Source organism: Mustela lutreola, chromosome 2 (genome assembly GCF_030435805.1).
Source record: "Mustela lutreola isolate mMusLut2 chromosome 2, mMusLut2.pri, whole genome shotgun sequence".
Lineage (NCBI taxonomy): Eukaryota > Metazoa > Chordata > Mammalia > Carnivora > Mustelidae > Mustela > Mustela lutreola.
The window spans coordinates 159,189,521-159,207,104 of NC_081291.1; the positions used below are offsets into that span (position 1 = coordinate 159,189,521).

General features: G+C 39.5%; 2 protein-coding genes across 8 annotated transcripts in view; one reads left to right on the top strand and one right to left on the bottom strand.

The window, feature by feature from the left end:
- POGLUT1 (protein O-glucosyltransferase 1) overlaps positions 1 to 7,971 on the bottom strand; it is a 30,949-nt gene extending 22,978 nt beyond the window's left edge. For all 4 annotated transcript variants that reach the window (XR_009351121.1, XR_009351120.1, XM_059163982.1 and 1 more), the window contains exons 1-3: positions 7,825 to 7,971; positions 7,009 to 7,099; positions 5,695 to 5,838 (exon numbers count right to left, since the gene is read on the bottom strand). Coding sequence is in view for 2 of the 4 variants with exons in the window: in XM_059163982.1 (XP_059019965.1) it covers positions 5,695 to 5,838; positions 7,009 to 7,099; positions 7,825 to 7,909 (320 nt within the window). In the remaining 2 variants the exon portion in view is untranslated. The remainder of the gene's footprint in view (positions 1 to 5,694; positions 5,839 to 7,008; positions 7,100 to 7,824) is intronic.
- Positions 7,972 to 11,725: 3,754 nt separating this feature from the next.
- The window catches only part of TMEM39A (transmembrane protein 39A), a 31,371-nt gene continuing 25,512 nt past the window's right edge, over positions 11,726 to 17,584 (top strand). For 3 of the 4 annotated variants that reach the window (XR_009351123.1, XM_059163999.1, XM_059163997.1), the window contains exons 1-2: positions 11,726 to 12,053; positions 13,202 to 13,388. Coding sequence is in view for 3 of the 4 variants with exons in the window: in XM_059163999.1 (XP_059019982.1) it covers positions 13,276 to 13,388 (113 nt within the window). In the remaining variant the exon portion in view is untranslated. The remainder of the gene's footprint in view (positions 12,054 to 13,201; positions 13,389 to 17,584) is intronic. The other variant, XM_059163996.1, reaches the window with a different exon arrangement.

Genomic DNA, 17,584 nt, shown 5'->3' on the forward strand with positions numbered 1-17,584 from the left:
GCTCGGCAGGGAGCCTGCTTCCTCCTCTCTCTGCCTGCCTCTCTGCCTACTTGTGATCTCTCTCTGTCAAATAAATAAATAAAATCTTTAAAAAAAAAAAAATCTACTGTTCTATGGAAAAGAAAAGTAAGTTGCAGAACAGAAGATACAGCATTTTCTAATTTGTTGATGAGTCTAGACAATTATATAGGCACAAACTATTTCTGGAAGGATATACAAGAAACTTATAATGGTGGCTATCTTTTCAAAGGAGGATTCAGGGACTATACATCTAGGAGTTAAAGGTAGTAGAGAAATTTCCTTTTCCTTGTATATATTTTGAGGTTATCTAAATATTTTACCATGTGCATGGAAAATTCCTTTGATAATAAATAAATAGAACTGGTTAAAAAGTGGAAAAATATATTATTGCTGTACATTTATATTTAAGAGCTAAAACATTTAACATTTTTTCATATTTAGCTTTCAAAATATCACTCTTTCACATACTATATAATTCTATTTATAATTCCATTTATATAAAACTCCAGAAAATAATCTATGACTGAAAGCAAATCAGTGGATGCCAGAGGACGGGGTAAAAGGATGGCATGGCAGGGAGGGTTTGGGCAGAAGGACTGCGAAGAGGCACAGGGAACATTTGGGGAGTGACAGATATGTTCATTATCTTGATGTGTACATATATCAAAACTTAACAAATTGCCATTACAGCAAAAAGAATAAAATATCCAAAAAAAAGGAATAAAATACCTAGTAATAAATTTAACCAATAAGGTAGACGACCTATATTCTGAAAACTGTCAGACAATGATGGAAGAAATTTAAGATGATACAATTAAATGTAAAGATGTACCATACTCGTGGATTGGCAGAATTCATATTGATAAAATGTCCATGCTCCTGGGGGTGCCTGGGTGGCTCAGTGGGTTAGGCCTCTGCCTTCAGCTCGGGTCATGATCTCAGGGTCCTGGGATCGAGTCCCACATCGGGCTCTCTGCTCTGCAGGGAGCCTGCTTCCTCCTCTCTCTCTCTCTCTGCTTGCCTCTCTGCCTACTTGTGATCTCTCTCTGTCAAATAAATAAAATCTTAAAAAACATTAAAAAAAAAAAATGTCCATGCTCCTGAAAGTAATCTATATATTCAATGCCTCTATCAAAATACCAATAGCATTTTTCACAGAACTAGCACAAATCATTCTAAAATTTGTATGGAACCACAAATGAGTCTGGATAGCCAGAGCAATCTTGAGGAAGAAGAACAAAGCTGTAAGCATCAAGATCCCAGGTGTCAAATTATACTACAAAGCAATAATAATCAAAATGGTATGGCACTGGCACAAAAATGGATTACTAGAACAGAATAGACAGCCCAGAAATAAACCCACACTTGTATGGTCAATTAATCTATGACAGAGAAGGCAAGAATATAAAATGGAGAAAAAATAGCTTCTTCAATAAATGGTGTTGGGAAAACTGAACAGCTACATGCAAAAGAATGAAACTAGACCACTTTCCTACACTGTATACAAAAACAAACTCAGAATGGATTAAAGACCTAAGTACAAGGCTTGAAACCATAAAACTCCTAAAAGAAAACAGGTAGTAAACTCTTGGATGTTAGTCTTAGCAATATCTTTTTAAATCTGTCTCTTCAGGCAAGGATAACAAAAGCAAAAATAAACAATTGGGACAACATCAAATTAAAAAGCTTTTGCACAGTGAAGAAACAACAAAACAAAAAGGCAACATACTAATAACTAATAACTATACTATAACATACTAATAACTATAATACATAATGGAGGAAGACATTTGCAAATGATACATCTAGTAAAGGGTAATTATAAAAAATACATAACTCCTATAACTCAACACCAAAAAACAAACAATCCAATGAAAAAATGGACAGAGGACAGGAATAAACATATTCCAAAGAAGATGCATTATGTACAGATGGCAAACAGACACAGGGAAATGCAGATCAGAACCATAACAAGACATCATCACCTCACACCAGTCAGAATGGCTATAACAAAAAAGACAAGAAATAACAAATGTTGGCAAGGATGTGAAGAGAACCTTCAAGCACTGTTGGTGGAATGCAAAGTGGTATAGTCACTGTGCAAAACAGTATGGAGATTCCTCAAAAAAATTAAAAACAGAAATACCCTATGATTTGATAATTCTGCTTTTAGAGGGTATTTATCCAAAGAAAACAAAAATACTAATTTGAAAAGATATATATACCCCTATGTTTACTGCAGCATTATTTACAATAGTCTACATATGGAAGCAACCTGAGAGTCCATCAATAGATAAAAGGACAAAGATTTTATATATATATATATAAAATTTTATATATATATATATATATATAAAATCTTTGTCCATCTTTTCAAATTAGTATATAATATATATAGTATATAATGTATAGTATATATTACATAAAGTATATATTTTATATATAATATATATGATATACATATCCTATATATAATGGAATATTAATCTCTCATAAAAAAGAATGAGATCTTGTCACTTGTGACAACATGGATGAACCCAGAGGTTATTATGCTAAGTGAAATAAGTCAGACAGAGAAAGACAAATATCATATACCAAAAAGACTTAATAAATATATAAATAAATTCATATGATTTCATTTATATGTGGAACCTAGAAAACAAAACAAATCAATGAACAAAAAGCAGAAACAGACCCATAAGTACAGAGAACAAACGGATGATTGCCAAAGAGAAAGGGAGAGGGGATGGGGAAAATGGGCGAAGGAGACTGGGAGATACAGACTTCCAATTATGAAATAAATAAGTCATGAGGATAAAAAATACAGCATAGGGAATATAGTCAATGGTATTATAATAGTGTTGTATGGTTAAAGACAGTAACTATACTTGTGGTGAGCACAGCATGGCATACAGAGTTGTCCAGAATCATTATGTTGTACATCTGAAACTAAGGGAATGTTGAGTGTCACTATGCTTCAATAAAAAGTCATGGGGAATATACTGTAATCACTTTGTATGGTGACTGACAGTAACCACATGTATCATGGTAAGCATTTTGTAATGTATAGACATATGGAGTCACTATCGTGTACACCTGAAACTAATATAATATTGTATATTAGCTATACTTCAATTAAGAATAAATTAAATTTGGGGGCTTCTGGGTGGCTCAGATGGTTAAGCATCTGCCTTCGGCTCAGGTCATGATCCCAGGGTCCTGCAATCGAGTCCTACATCAGGGTCCCTGCTCAGTGCAGAGCCTGGTTCTCCCCTCTCCCTCTGCCATTCCCTCCACTTGTGCTCTCTGGCTCTCTCTCTCTGTCAAGTAAATAAATAACATCTTTAAAAAAAGGAATAAATTAATTTTTAAAAAAGATAATGAACATAAAGAAACTTATGAAGTTGTATGCGCAGTTCGTGTCAGCTATACCTCTCTAAAGTTATTATTTTAAAAATACTATTATTCTCCATCTTTGAAATGACAGATCTCCAGTCATTTAATTACATGGTGCTCTGGTTCCTCAGCAAAATCTCTCAGCTCATCCTTGAAGTGCTGAATTTACATTTTACTTTGTTCGGAATAAAATTTTTTATATGCCTTACAGGCTCCTCAGACTGGGTGAATTAAAAGTATCCAGACTTAGAAAGATACTATTTTTGGCTAGATGGGAATCTGAGATATTATTCAAATGTGTCCATTTCATTAAGGACACTAGTTCTGAATATTTCATTTTGTTTCTTTTTTGCTCAACTCTGTTTCCTTAGTTCTGTAGGTAGTTGAGATAGGGAACTTTCCGCGCATTAGAGATACAGAACATTTTATTGTCAATGAAATGTCCTGTGCTCCCTTAAGAACATTTCTACAAGCTCATGATTCTGACCAAAATGTTCTGAGGTCTGGAATGAGAGGTATGTGCCTTTCAGAAATTTTGTATGTAATTTCATCTGAAAATTGTTCAGCTAATTACATTAGGTGAGCTTTTAAAGTCTAACAATGTCGGGCGCCTGGGTGGCTCAGTGGGTTAAGCCTCTGCCTTCAGCTCAGGTCATGATCTCAGGGTCCTGGGATCGAGTCCCGCATCGGGCTCTCTGCTCAGCAGGGAGCCTGCTTCCTCCTCTCTCTCTCTCTGCCTGCCTCTCTGCCTGCTTGTGATCTCTCTGTCAAATAAATAAATAAAATCTTTAAAAAAAATAAAATAAAATAAAGTCTAACAATGTCTATACTCCTATTTTTTTTCTCATTTGTAGAAATTAGAAATTCCTCTACACTCACAATCTATAAAGTCTCTATTATTGTCCCAAATAATGAAAGAAATGCCTGTCTAAAATACCTCAACAGGGGCACCTATGTGGCTCAGTTAGTTAAGTCTTTGCCTTTGGCTCAGGTCATGATCTCAGAGTCCTGGGATTGAGCCCTGCAACAGGACTCCCTGCTCAGCGGGACGTCTCCTTCTCCCTCTCCCTCTGTCCTCCCCTCATGTGCTCTCACTCACTCTCAAATAAAGAAATAAAATCTTCAAAAAAAAAAAAAAAAACCTAAATAATTTTGCCCACTACCACCTTATTTACCCTAACATTTGATAACAAAAATGTAATTGTGATTACTTCAGGGTAGTAGGATATTAAGTGATCTTTATTTTCTTTTTTGTTGTTTTCACATATTTTTGACAATGAAAATGTAATAACGTGTAATAAAGTTGTTATTAAGAAAAATTCTTTATGTCCATATGGATGGATATTATTTGCACTACTGCTCATTTACCTTTTTTGGTTTTTAAGGTTTTATTTCTTTACCTGACAGAGAGAGAGAGAGAGCATGAGCAGGAGGAGGGGGAGAGGGAGAGGAAGAAGCAGACTTCTCGCTGAGGGGTGAGGCCCCACCGGGGCTCAATCCCAGGACCCTGGGATCATGACCTGAGCTGAAGGCAAATGGTTAACTGACTTAGCCACTCAGGTGTCCCTCACTTACTTTACTTTTAATGACAGAATAGAGATTGTTTAGAAAGAAGATCTTAGGTAGGGGAATACCATGACCTCTGAGTTTTGTACTTTGTAATTTTATAAAGATTTGAGTTTAAAAAAAAAAAAAAAAAAGGCTTCCTATAAGGGAGATTTCTCACCCAACCTTCAGGCTCAGTCCATGACCCTCCCTAATTGCCCCCAACCCTCAGCCCACTGATAAGTTACCTCAACTCTCACACCTGAATTCCTGGCTGGAATAGTCTGCATTATCTGCAGCCCCAGTTACTCTTATCTTTCCATCACCTTTCTCCAAATACTCAGTATCAAGAACAATACTTGACCCATGCTAAACACTCAGTGCTTCTCCTCCTTGAGCCCAGCCTATACCTGCTGGGTTTCATCAGCCCATTCCCTACAGCTTCTATATCTGGGGAAAGATGAGCAGGGCAGAGCCATAGCCAATACAATCATTGATGTGCCCAAGCCTCAGGGAGAGGAGACAGACTTTAATATAGGAGAAAGAGGGGGCAGGAGTTGGCAAGAAAAATCCCCAGGTAAGAAGAGCTTGTGACTATTTTCTGGTCCCTCTGAAATGTGAGGAGAGATTCACCTGTGGGCCCCTTTAACTAACTTCTCTATGAAAACATTATCAAGTAAGCCCATAAATAAGAAGATTGAAAGATATATCTATCTACCTCATAATTCTTACCTTGAAGGGAACATGCAGTCATTCTCTCGGTATAATCTGTTCTTAATTATCTGATAGTGGGTCCCTAGTTTCCTTCTGACTACTTCCGCCATCATCTTCCTGGAAATACCTCCTCGGAAGGGAGTCAGATCCTCTTCTATGACCCTGAAAAAGAATGTGAATCATCAAGTAAAGCAGGTCAAGAAAGTGGTACCATTCTACCTACTTTTTATCTGTGGGTGTAGATTTAGTATTAGAAAACAAAGTAAACCAGGGAAAGAATAGAAGGCAGGAATAAGCAATGTTTCCCCCAGAAGCACACAGGTAATCTAAACCAAAACAACAAAGCCACAAAGAGGAAAAAGCAAGTCAACTTTTCTTCTTCCTCCTTCCATCTGGATTGCCCCTCCTCTGCTTGATCCACATTCCTCCTTCAATACTCACACAACACCCATGTCCTCCCAGTCACTGCAGTCCCCCTACCCTACCCTTCTCTGATTCCCATAGAAGGTATGATCTTTGCCTTGCAGTCTGACACTCTCTGATGTCCTTGGTCTCAGACTGACTCCCTTGTTTGGGTCTGTGTGACCCCCGCTCACCACACATACTCTAACAGTTTGACAGCAGTAATCAGAAATTACACTATTTTGTATCCCTTTTTAAAGTTCGTTATATAGTTTTTCAATAAGTATCTTAAGCATTAGGTGAATTTTTTGAGGAGTCATAGAACAACACAATGAGGAAATAAAGGACCCTGTTATTTAGCTGACGAGGAATCTGAGACTCAGAGAAGTTAGGACTTGCCATAGGGATAATTAATGGGAGATCGGCAACGAGAATCCACGGCTGCTAGTTTGGGTTTGATCACTTTGATTACTCAAAGATTACTTTGAGTAATCTTTCTTTCACATTACCTTCTCAGTCATAATTTGCATACTTAAAAATTACCAATAAGAAAGTATGATTAGGTTCATTTATAAACATGTTCATTCCCCTGACAATATTTACTGAACTCTTACTGAGGGCCAGCACCAGGGATGCAACATGATTAAGACGTAGGCCTTGATCTCAAGAAGCTTTCAGTCCAGTGGGGAGCAGGGACAAGTATGTGTAGCTAACTCCAAGAAGTAAGTAGCCTTGCTGACACCATCTAGGCCTCTCCTATCCTAGTACATCTTTGTTCCTTAGAAATAGGAAACCCACTGCAGGAATCTTGTCTTTTATGAAGGCATGCCTGGCCCTCTGATCACTGTAACCCAGGTATCTAGGGGATTTTAGGGGACTTCTTGTGACAAGCACTAAACTCTCAAAGACATATAAAAGAAGTGAACTCACCCATGGTAGCAGCTGCAATTTTGACTTGAACATGGTTCATATTTCTCCAAAGACCTGTTAATTTGGTCAATATATACTTTCCATTTTGAACCTTCAAGAAGTGAAGTAAATGAGAGTTAACAAAATACCCTGAGCATTCTCATTTGCTGGCAGCAGGCATGCAGAACCAACAGATGGCCAAAACTTTAAGACACCCTTTCCCATTCCACTGGTAGAAACCAAACGCCAGGAAGAATTCATTCTGTAATTCTCCAGCACTCATGTCAAGTCTGCTCCTCTACTCGGGCTGTCCGGTGTCCAAGAAATTAGAAAATGTCCAAGTCTGGCACTCAGAAAGCTATGAATAAACTGGTGACACGTATTCTCACCTTTTACTAATCAAAGTGAACCCTATAAAGAGGATCAGTTAAAAGGCACCGATATTAATTCTCCCTTCATCTCTCTGGCAATCCACTAGGAACCACACACACACACACACAGAGGCACGCACACGAGTTATCCCCCAGTGTGTTTTAGGGAGGAGCAGCGCAACCAAGCGCAGGCGACACTCGCTGTGGGAGAACACAATTCCCTCTCTTCCCCACCATCCCAATCCCGAAAGACGGGTTACTCTGGGCAGTAACAGCAGCGCCAGACACCCAAACGCTCTCACTCTCCGCTCCAAGGCTCCCCCGTGCCCTCTGCCCAGCTTTGCGCTCCAGCGGCCAGAGCATCAGCTGGCCGCGGCCTCACCGGGGAGCCAGAGGGGTGGGAGGGCGCCTCCGGACCGAACCAGACGGCGCCCCAGCAGCAGGCTCTGCCCTGCCGGGAGCCCACCTGACTCCTTCTGGCGGCCCGGCGCTGGGGGCAGTAATAGCAACAGCAGCCAAAGCCTGAGCTGCGGGCGCGCCCACCACTCCATCACCCGCAACCCACTGCGGAGTCCCCGCGGCTGCGCGGGCGGAAACAGCCCCGCACAAAGATGGCCGTAGGCGCCGCACCACGTGGGCGGTGGGCCGCCCCGCACAGAGATGGCGGCGCGCCACTCCGCGCCCCGCCCCCCAGTCCCCAATCCCAGTTTCTCTGGGAGGGCGGTGCGGGGAGTCAGCCTAGTGCTCCGCTTGCAGCGCAGGGCTTGTCCAGCTGGTTTGTTTGGAGCTAGACAGCAGAGTTAGCTGCTTCAAGTCACCAAGGTTCAAAATTCATCTCTCTCTCTCTCAGAAAATCGAAGCCCAGGAGAGAATGAATAAAAGACATCCCCTGGGAAAATATGTCTAATGATGACAATTCCTTATATTCTGCAGCAGTTTAAAACACCTTACTCTCTGCAGCCAGAAAACTGAAGATCAGAGAGGATGTTTTTTGCCCACAGTTACTGGTACAATGTAGGCTAGAAGTTGTTTGCACAACATCAAATTGCTTCTTATTAAATAGTACAGATTTGTTGAGTACCTGAATATATAGAGCACTGTTAGAACCCAAGAGGTGGAAAATAATACAGCACAAATCTCTTTGCAATAGGATTTTTAACAATTGAGGTGAATTAGAAGGAAAAAAAATCTGTGGGTAACCTTATACTGGGCAGTATAGGTTTATATATACACATAGGTATATATAGTTATCATACAAGCATTTACTCATTGTCTAAAATGTGCAAGGTAGCACCTTAGGCTCTGTGGAAATATATGAGATCTGTGTCCTTGAGTTTAGAACTAGTGGAAAGATAAATATATTTCCCTAAAGATTATTTACAACATAAGGCAACCTGTAACTGCTGTTGGTTTCAGGGGAGAGAGAGAAAGATCAAGATGAGACAGAAATTTGGAAAAGGGGTGGGAGGAGTCTAACAAAATGAAAATGAAATATTGCAGTTAAGGAATGTTGTACAGGAGACACTAAAAACTGGGAAACCATAATTTACAGAAAGTGAGAGTAGAGCATAAGTTGATGGTAGTGGAGGTTTAGGATGTACACTGGGGAATGGTGAAAGATAAAACAATGTTGATTAGTTAGGAACGGGTTATATTACTCATTTTTTGTTGAGTAGGCAAGAAGAGAAAATGAATCTTCAACACTATATTATACAAGACTTCTTCAGGAATACAAATGAAAACTTGAAATTCATTTCTTCTACTTCTGGAAGGTGTGCAGTACTCAAAATGAATGGTTCATTGAGCACGTAACTAAAACAGTGTGTTAGAGATGAACGCTGCAGTAACCTTGGCTTCAAAGTTAATCTAAAAAGAATACACCGGAGAATAATTTTTAAAACTTTAGTAAGAGTTTTTATTTTCTCGGGGCGCCTGGTTGGCTCAGTGGGTTGAGCCGCTGCCTTTGGCTCAGGTCATGATCCCAGGCTCCTGGGATGGAGCCCCATATTGGGCTCTCTGCTCAGCAGGGAGCCTGCTTCCCTTCCTCTCTCTCTGCCTGCCTCTCGGCCTACTTGTGATCTCTGGCTGCCAAATAAATAAATAAAATCTTAAAAAAAAAAAAGAGTTTTTATTTTCTCTAATTCCAGTTTTCCGTAATCAGAAGAAAATGGAAATCACCTCGTGTTACATCTTTGAGATGAAAATAAATCAGTATTTTCTGCAACTCTACAATGTTTATCTGTGTGAAAGAACATCAAGAGATTGGAAAATAAGTGGGCCCTGTCCTCAGGAGGAATGAGCTTCATGTGAACCCCAACAATAATTGTTTCATTTCCTCAACAGATGAGGTGGTTTATTCCAGGGGCTCCCCTATGTAAACCAGTGCCAGAATCCCGGAACTACGAAAATCACAGATTTCTGGGTGCCAGCCACAAATTCAAAATGCAAACACTCTGGTTTGAAAGATCCTCCAAGTTTAAGCTCTTCCTGTTTCTTCAAATTCGTTTCATGCCACATTTTCCTTTGCTGGCCGTGACCTAGCTATACAGCTTTGTGTTATTTCTCAAACATAACAAGCTCTTGCATATCATAGAATCTCTGCATAAGTTTTGTTTTCTGTCTTGACTGCTTTTCCCTCCCATCTACGCCTCTCTGGTTCCTTCCCAACATTCATGTTTCTGCTGAAATACCATTTCCTCAGACCCCTCACAACAGAACCTCCCTTATTTTCTACCTTAACCCCTATTTGTCTCCGTAATACTTTTAATGTGGAATTATTCTATTTATCAAATGCTTCCCATTAGAATATAAGTGCCAGGAATCCAGGGACATATCTGTCTTATTCAGTAAGGCAGTGTCTGGTCCACGGTAGGCACTAAATAAATAGTTGCTGAATGAATGAGGAATGCTGGTGAGGCAGCAGAAAAGTGGCAAAGGAGTTTCAATGGAGCAACCTAGGAAGCAGAGCAAATATGAAAATAAATGTACAAAATTATGGAATTTTGTAATGACCTATGTTAGGTTTTATATATTCGTGCATGAAAGTTCCATAGTATGCAAGGACATTAAGAATATTTAGAATATTACTACCTTTAATGGTTTTGATATTGGGCATTCTGCTACAAATTCTGGCTCTGCCACTTATCAACTGGGTTATTTTCAACAAGTTATTTAACTTCGCTTAAAACTTGTTTCCTTGGGGGGCATCTGGGTGGCTCAGGCTTTAAGCATCTGCCTTCAGTTGGGGTCATGATCTCAGGGTCCCGGGACTGAGCCACATATAAGGCTCCCTGCTCAGCAGGAAGTATGCTTCTCCATCTCCCACTTTCCCTGCTTGTGTTCCCTCTCTCTCTGTCTCTCTGTCAAACAAATACATAAAACCTTAAAAACAAACAAACAAACCCTTGTTTCCTCTGGAAAATGGGAAAAATGATGGTATCAAAGCAATGTAAGATTTAAATGAAATATGTAAAGGTACTAGTTTAGTGTCAGACACAGCAATAACTCTCAATAAAGGTTAAGTAATTTGTAACTGTGTGATAGATACTACATACAAAGGGCTTTCGCTTAAGGTGCTTAACATCTCTGGAGCCAGGGATTTCAAACACATGCTCTTCTTGACACTTTTATTCTTCTTTTAATACTAAACTACTGGCAATTTCTGAATTCATCATGTTTCCCACAATTTTACCTTTTTATCTGCCACTTCCTTTACTAGAAAGCTATTCTCCAACGAACAGCCTAATCATTCTTGGAGGCTTGGTTTAAACCCCTAGATCACAAGTTTTTCTTGGTATTGCCACCACAATCATCCCACAGAAATTTACTATACTGAATAAATTACAATGAATTGCATGTTAATCTCTGACCTTGGGCATACTTTTGTTGCATTTACTATATTGTAATTAGTGTATTTTCCTGGTGTCTCGTCTCTTTCAATAGACTCAGCGATCTGTGCTATTTCCTTGTTTGACTCCAGCATCCAGTCCTTCACTTCACATAAAATAAGCGCACGACTGGGTGCTGAAGCATAACATCACGACTTGAGTTGCTTTACCTGGCAGTGACGTGACTTTAGGCGACGTCTCCCACCTACCCTATCTGTAAAACTGGGGCGATAATTTGAACGTGGTTGTTAATGGTAGTCCATGAGATAGCAAAGGACCCCCACGATCTGGCCAGCGGATCGTAGACGCCCAGGGAGGAAATACGTTGGCGAGCGCTGGCGGAGAAGGAGGGACCATGAGCCAACAGAGAAGGCGAGTCCCACTGCGCAGGTGCATGCAGGAGAGGGTGGGGTGCTGGCTCTCCAGACCGAGTGTTTAGTTCCGGACGCCAGCTCGAGGCTGGAGAGGCCGGCAGTCGCAGTACTGACGTCATCTCCGTGCGCTGCCACGTCTGCTCAGCTCCGCGGTAATGGAGGCTGAGGATGAGTGCTGACCCGGCCCGGCTCTGCCTTTTACCTTAGCTCTGGCTCTATCTCTGGTACTGACGTGGGGCTGGGGCTGGGGCGGGGGCTGGCAGCCCGAAGCCTGGATACCTTTTCTCGACTTTCCGGGCGGGGACGGCCTACGGACAACCAGCTGGTTTGGAGCGCTTCAACGCAGGGAGGGAATTCTCTTGCCTTGGGTCCAGCCTGTAAAGCCACCGCGTTCTCTTAGGGATCCCGCCCCGCCGGCCGGGCCTCCTCCATGCGTGAGTATATCGGGCTTCCGCGCTATGCGATTGTCTCGATCGGCTTCAGCTCCCCGGGTTGCGCCGCGGGAACCGCTTTGTCGTTTGTCCCCTTGTAGGGGCCAGCCTGTTGAAGTTGTGGTCTCTTGTCATCCGCCTCCTCCCACCTCATCCTCTCGCCTCTTCTACCCCAATTTTTTGCTCCCCACTTTTGTTTCCCTCGTTAATTGAGCAAGAACCATCAGGCCCTACGTCCAACGGTTTGAATGTTTTGTCCCACCTGGCGTTTCTTAGTTCACAGCCAAAGGCTGTTAGAAATAGGGAAGATCGGATCAGTCTTTGTAACATTTGGAAAACCAGGGTTTTTCCAGGATGCCATTTTCCAGTCGTTAATACTGAAAGACAAATTTAGGAAGCAGGTTTTGGCATATATACTGGCGGACCCTCCTTTCGGCGAGGATCTTCATCTGTTACTTGCCTTTTAATCTTGCAGTTTCAGTAATTTCTAAGTGATTTTATACCAGGTTTTTTGTAGTGGGCATCTACTATAGCTCCTTCTGATGTTTTCACTCTAAAATATGGAGTTACCACTTGAACAATTTTATTTTAAAAGAGTTAAAGACCAACTGGTGTATTTACATCCATCCTGTCAGTCCTCACAACAACCTGTGTAGGGCAAAGAATACTTTTGAAGAAACAAACTCAGAGGTTAAATGCCTCAGTTACAGTCAGATAATATGTGGTACATCTGATCTCAGAACCTAGATCCCTTAATAACAAAACCTAACATTTTGGATAGTGCTGATTCTCCTGTATTTCCAGTGGTTTATTGTGGAAGATTACATATGAGTTGGAAATGCATATGTTAGGCATTTCTTGTTAACTTCTACCTGATTGTAATATCATTCATATGACACAAGTCGACTGACAAAAGACACAAATTGTGACTTATCTAACGCTTAATAAAACTTAGATCAGAGCTTAGGCTTCTGACCTATTAGAGTTTGACTAGTCCTTTCATTAGAATAAAGTAGGTAATAGACACTGCAGGAGCATTTATCTGAAAATCTGGTTTTACAAGACCTATTTAGTAAGTTTTTCTGTTGTTTTGCTACATTGCCTGGTTTAAAAATAGTAAACTGATATTTAAATGTCTTTTCTTTGTTCAGAGTTGAAACAGGTTGACGGCCATTAACCTGGCTTGCAACTACAGGTGGCACTGGAAGCAGACTGGTTCCCGGACATGCCCGGTGGAAGGAGGGGCCCTAGTCGGCAGCAGCTAAGCCGTTCAGCTTTACCTTCTTTACAGACTTTGGTTGGTGGGGGCTGCGGCAATGGAACAGGCCTGAGAAACAGGTAAAAAAGGGAGTAAGACTGCATAATTTACAATATTCTGTGATAAGTGAGGCTAACATAGCAGTCATCTTGCTATTCAGATACTTGCTTATCAAGGTTATTTCTTAACAATGAAGTGGGAATCCTGCCCTTGAAGATTGAAAGCTCAGTATTTCAGAATACTTTTGAGTGGAAAATTGTGATATGGGGCCCACAAAGTGAAAGCTGTCCAATTCTTACTTACGGCTGATAATCCAACTTCTAACTTTTTTAGCTACTAAAAGAAGGGAGAAGAGAATTAAAGTACAAGAGAAATGTTGTGGTTTAACTACTTACTAGCGTTCTTTTTTTGGAGTGAGGAAGGACAAATTAAAACTGACAGTTAACATGAAATTCTAAAATTAGAAGTCATATTCTGTCAAGGGTCTTAAAAATTATTTTGTTCAAAAAATTGTTTGAAATGAATACATTGTCAGTTGTAACTCAAACATTATGAGTAGTATATGAGAATAAAGAATGTGGTCTTTTTAATGGAAATTTATCTTTGTTCTTAATTTTCAAAAGTTAGGTTGAATTATTTCTAATCTTACCCAGGATAACTGACTTCATGAGGTATTTCAGTCACGTAGCAGTGGAAAAAGATGGTTTTTACTTTACATCAAGTGTTTGATCAAGATAATTTTTGTCACCTAATTTCTGCTTTCTTTCTGCATTGAGTTTTCTCTTGCTTGGATTCTCATTTTCAGTACTGCTAGCAATCAGTACAACTGTTGCATTTTTAGGCCCTCCTGATGTTATTTGTGCACTTCTCTCTTCATGGCCTGCCCTCCTTCTTTCTGACTTTCCAGCCCAGGTTCTACTCAATCCTCAAAATCAGTTCTGATCTTGTTTCAGTGGGGCTCTCCCCGAAATTCCTGTTTGAAGGGATTTTTCTAGGCTCCGATTCTCATTATACTAATTGTCAATCAAAATTTTATATTTTTGTATGATACAGAATACTTATAATATATTCTAGAGTATTATTTTTTCACTCTGCTGGTTTTTGGATTTCCTCATGTTAAAAACAGTGATATTATCTGCTTCACAGCAGGATGTTGAAAATAAATGAAATAGTAAATTGCAACAATTTTTTAGAAGTTTAAATTTTCCAAAATTTATACAATAACATGTATTACTTTATATTTTTAAGACTAAAAAAAGGGAATATGTGAAAATGCTCTTGAAGGTACTATATACCATTGATTTTGAGGTAGAATATTTTGAGTACATGCCTCAATTTTACTAATATATACTATCGATTTAGTGATTTAGTTCTTTTAAATTGCAACAGGAAATTGTAGCTGTGCCTTACTAGGATTATAGCTAGCTAAAAAATTCTAACTCTGCTTCTGTATTAACTCCAGCAGTTGTTTGTTCATTTTCTTCTACTTTGGCTTTGTGGATTCCCCTAGATAATTATGTTCTCAGACTGTCCCATGGAATCCCTCCTCAGGGTTTCAGGGACTGCTGTAGACTTCAAAGGGAGGAGGAGTTAGGTAGGCCTAGTAGTCCAGGCTTCAGGTTTACTAGTCCTTTTTTAATCAGACTAACTCCTTCTCTGTGTGTTCTGATATCAGGATATCGTGTAAAATGTCCTTTGGGAGAAGGAAAATGAAGTGTTCTGCTAGTAAAAAAAAAAAGAATTGAAAATCACATTTCTAGATGGTTTTTCCTTGGCCTGGTGAACATAGGAATCAAATATGGACCAAAATCTTCCTTCAAGTTTGCAGATAGAATACTGGGAAGACCTAGGAACATTTGGAAAATACTTGTGCCCTTGATTGGATATAGCTATGATCATGTATTCTTTTCTCTACCTTCTTTGTAGCTCTTCTATCCTGGCTTTCAGAGTTCTAGTTATGGTTGCCTTGATCAACTTCTCCACCCATTCTCCCCTTTTAACATATTCAATGGGGGTAGTAAGAAGAGAAGTGCATTTATCATAATTTGAATAAAGAGAAAGATCAGAGTTGTTCATGGCTTAAAAAAATTACTGAAATTATTATTGAGTGATTATTTTGTGACACTTTTTTCTAGAGAGGTTATTTTGAAAGAAGATGTTCTATGTTTGTTTCTTGTTGGGAAAGAAAAGACCTAGAATAGCTTATTATATAACACCTAGGAAGGGTTATAAGAAATATGGATAAAACCAGTGGTAGATGGCCTAGAAAATAGTTTTAGGAAGGTTGTGTACAAAGAAAGACAAGGTCTAGATGAGAACTTACTTCTGGAGTCTCTGTAGAGTACTGAAGAGAGAACTAGATAATTGTTTAAGTGTGACACAATTTTGCAGTCAAATGCTCTACCACTGAGCTATACCCCCTAAGTGTGACACAATTTTGGATGATATATTTGATTCTGTAAGACATAGGTCAGCTGGAGAAGAGAGCATTTGCATGTGTTTGTGGCATAATTGGTGAAGGTCAACTTGGGAGTGTCAGAGAGCTAGTTTGGTGACAAATATCAAGATTGAAATCCATAGTTCCCTGTCCTTTTTCTTTCTTTTTTTTTTTTTCCCCCTTATGAAGAACAGGGATTTGTTCACAGGAGAAAGTGCTGAGATGATTGCCTTTAAAAAAGGAGGATATGCTGTGAATTTCTGAGTTTCCTAGAGAGCTTTTAGTTGAGGGAGAATCTTATTTGAGAAGGACTAAGTGATTTTTTTCTTTGTTTTGTCCTTACATATACTTTGTTAATAATATGACCTAAGTATGTCCAAATGATCACTGCTTTTTCTGTCCCTCCTAATTCTTTTTTATTTCCTTGAATCATTCTTGCTTTATCCATATGCTTAGCAAAACCGTAAAAACCTTGGGTACTGAGTCTCTAATGAGGCTTTCTGTAGACAGCATTTCGTGTGTGTTCTCGCAGGTAGTTGCAGAAGGATTTTTTTTTTTTTAATATTTTATTTATTTGACAGACAGAGATCACAGGAAGGCAGAGAGGCAGACAGAGAGAGGAGGAAGCAGGCTCCTTGCTGAGCAGAGAGCCCGATGCAGGGCTCGATCCCAGGAGCCTGGGATCATGACCTGAGCCGAAGGCAGAGGCTTTAACCCACTGAGCCACCCAGGCGCCCCTACAGAAGGATTTAAGTTGCTTCTGTATGACTCCACTGAAAAGGACTCTTGGACGTTTGCACCTGGTTTCCTCCAGACTTTGCCCCATGTACCTATTCCCTCTGCTGATTTTGATTTATATCCTTTTACTATAATGAACACAACTGTATGCCAGTCCTGTGAATCTTCAAGCCTGGGCATGATCTTAGGGACATGTAGCACAGTGTAAAAGAGAATACGTTAACATTGAAAAGAATTCTTCTTCTTCTTTTTTTTTTTTTTAAATTAACATATAATGTATTATTTGCCCCCCCCGGGGTACAGGTTGAAAAGAATTTTTTAAAGAGAATCTGTTCCAACTCTTGCATTATACGTGAAGAAACTGAGGTTCAAGGATATAAAGTTACTTTCTCAAAGGCTGCTTTCACAAAGACTGACCTTTAAAGTTACTTTCTACAAAGACTGTCAATAGTCCTGGTCTAGTCCTGGATAGACAGGATTATCCCACATTGTATCTAAAATGTATTTGTGCCATTTTGCTTTTTTTTTTGCATCTATTTTTATATCCTGTTAGAGAAATACTTTTATTTTTCCTAAATAATACCTCTAATTTTCTGAGATGTATAGACCAAGTCTGTTTATTTTAACTATTTTTTTTTTTTTTTTTTTTTTGGTCTTAAGAGCTTTGATTTTATCTATTAAGCTTTCAAATATAAAAAAAAAAAAAATGTTCCTTTTTCCCTCAGATGCTCTGCATCACTTTATTTGATCTTTGACCCTTTGTTTTTTGGCTTGAAGTATAATAGCCAAGGCTGTGTGAAGTATCACAAATGTAGATTTTCTGCACTGTATTTTGAATATTTCTTGACCCCAGCATTTCATTGGCTTTGTTAACAGCAGAAAAGCACATTAATCTGCTTTATTTGGGAAAAATTCGGTAAGAACCTTTTTAACCTTTAAATAATAACATAATTTAGCATGCTTTCTCCCTTCATGTATTTTTGACTGAAGAGGTATAAGAATTTTCAGTTTGGGGGTGCCTGGGTGGCTCAGTGGGTTAAGGCTCTACCTTTGGCTCAGGTTATGATCTCGGGGTAATGGGATCGAGCCCCGTGTCAGGTT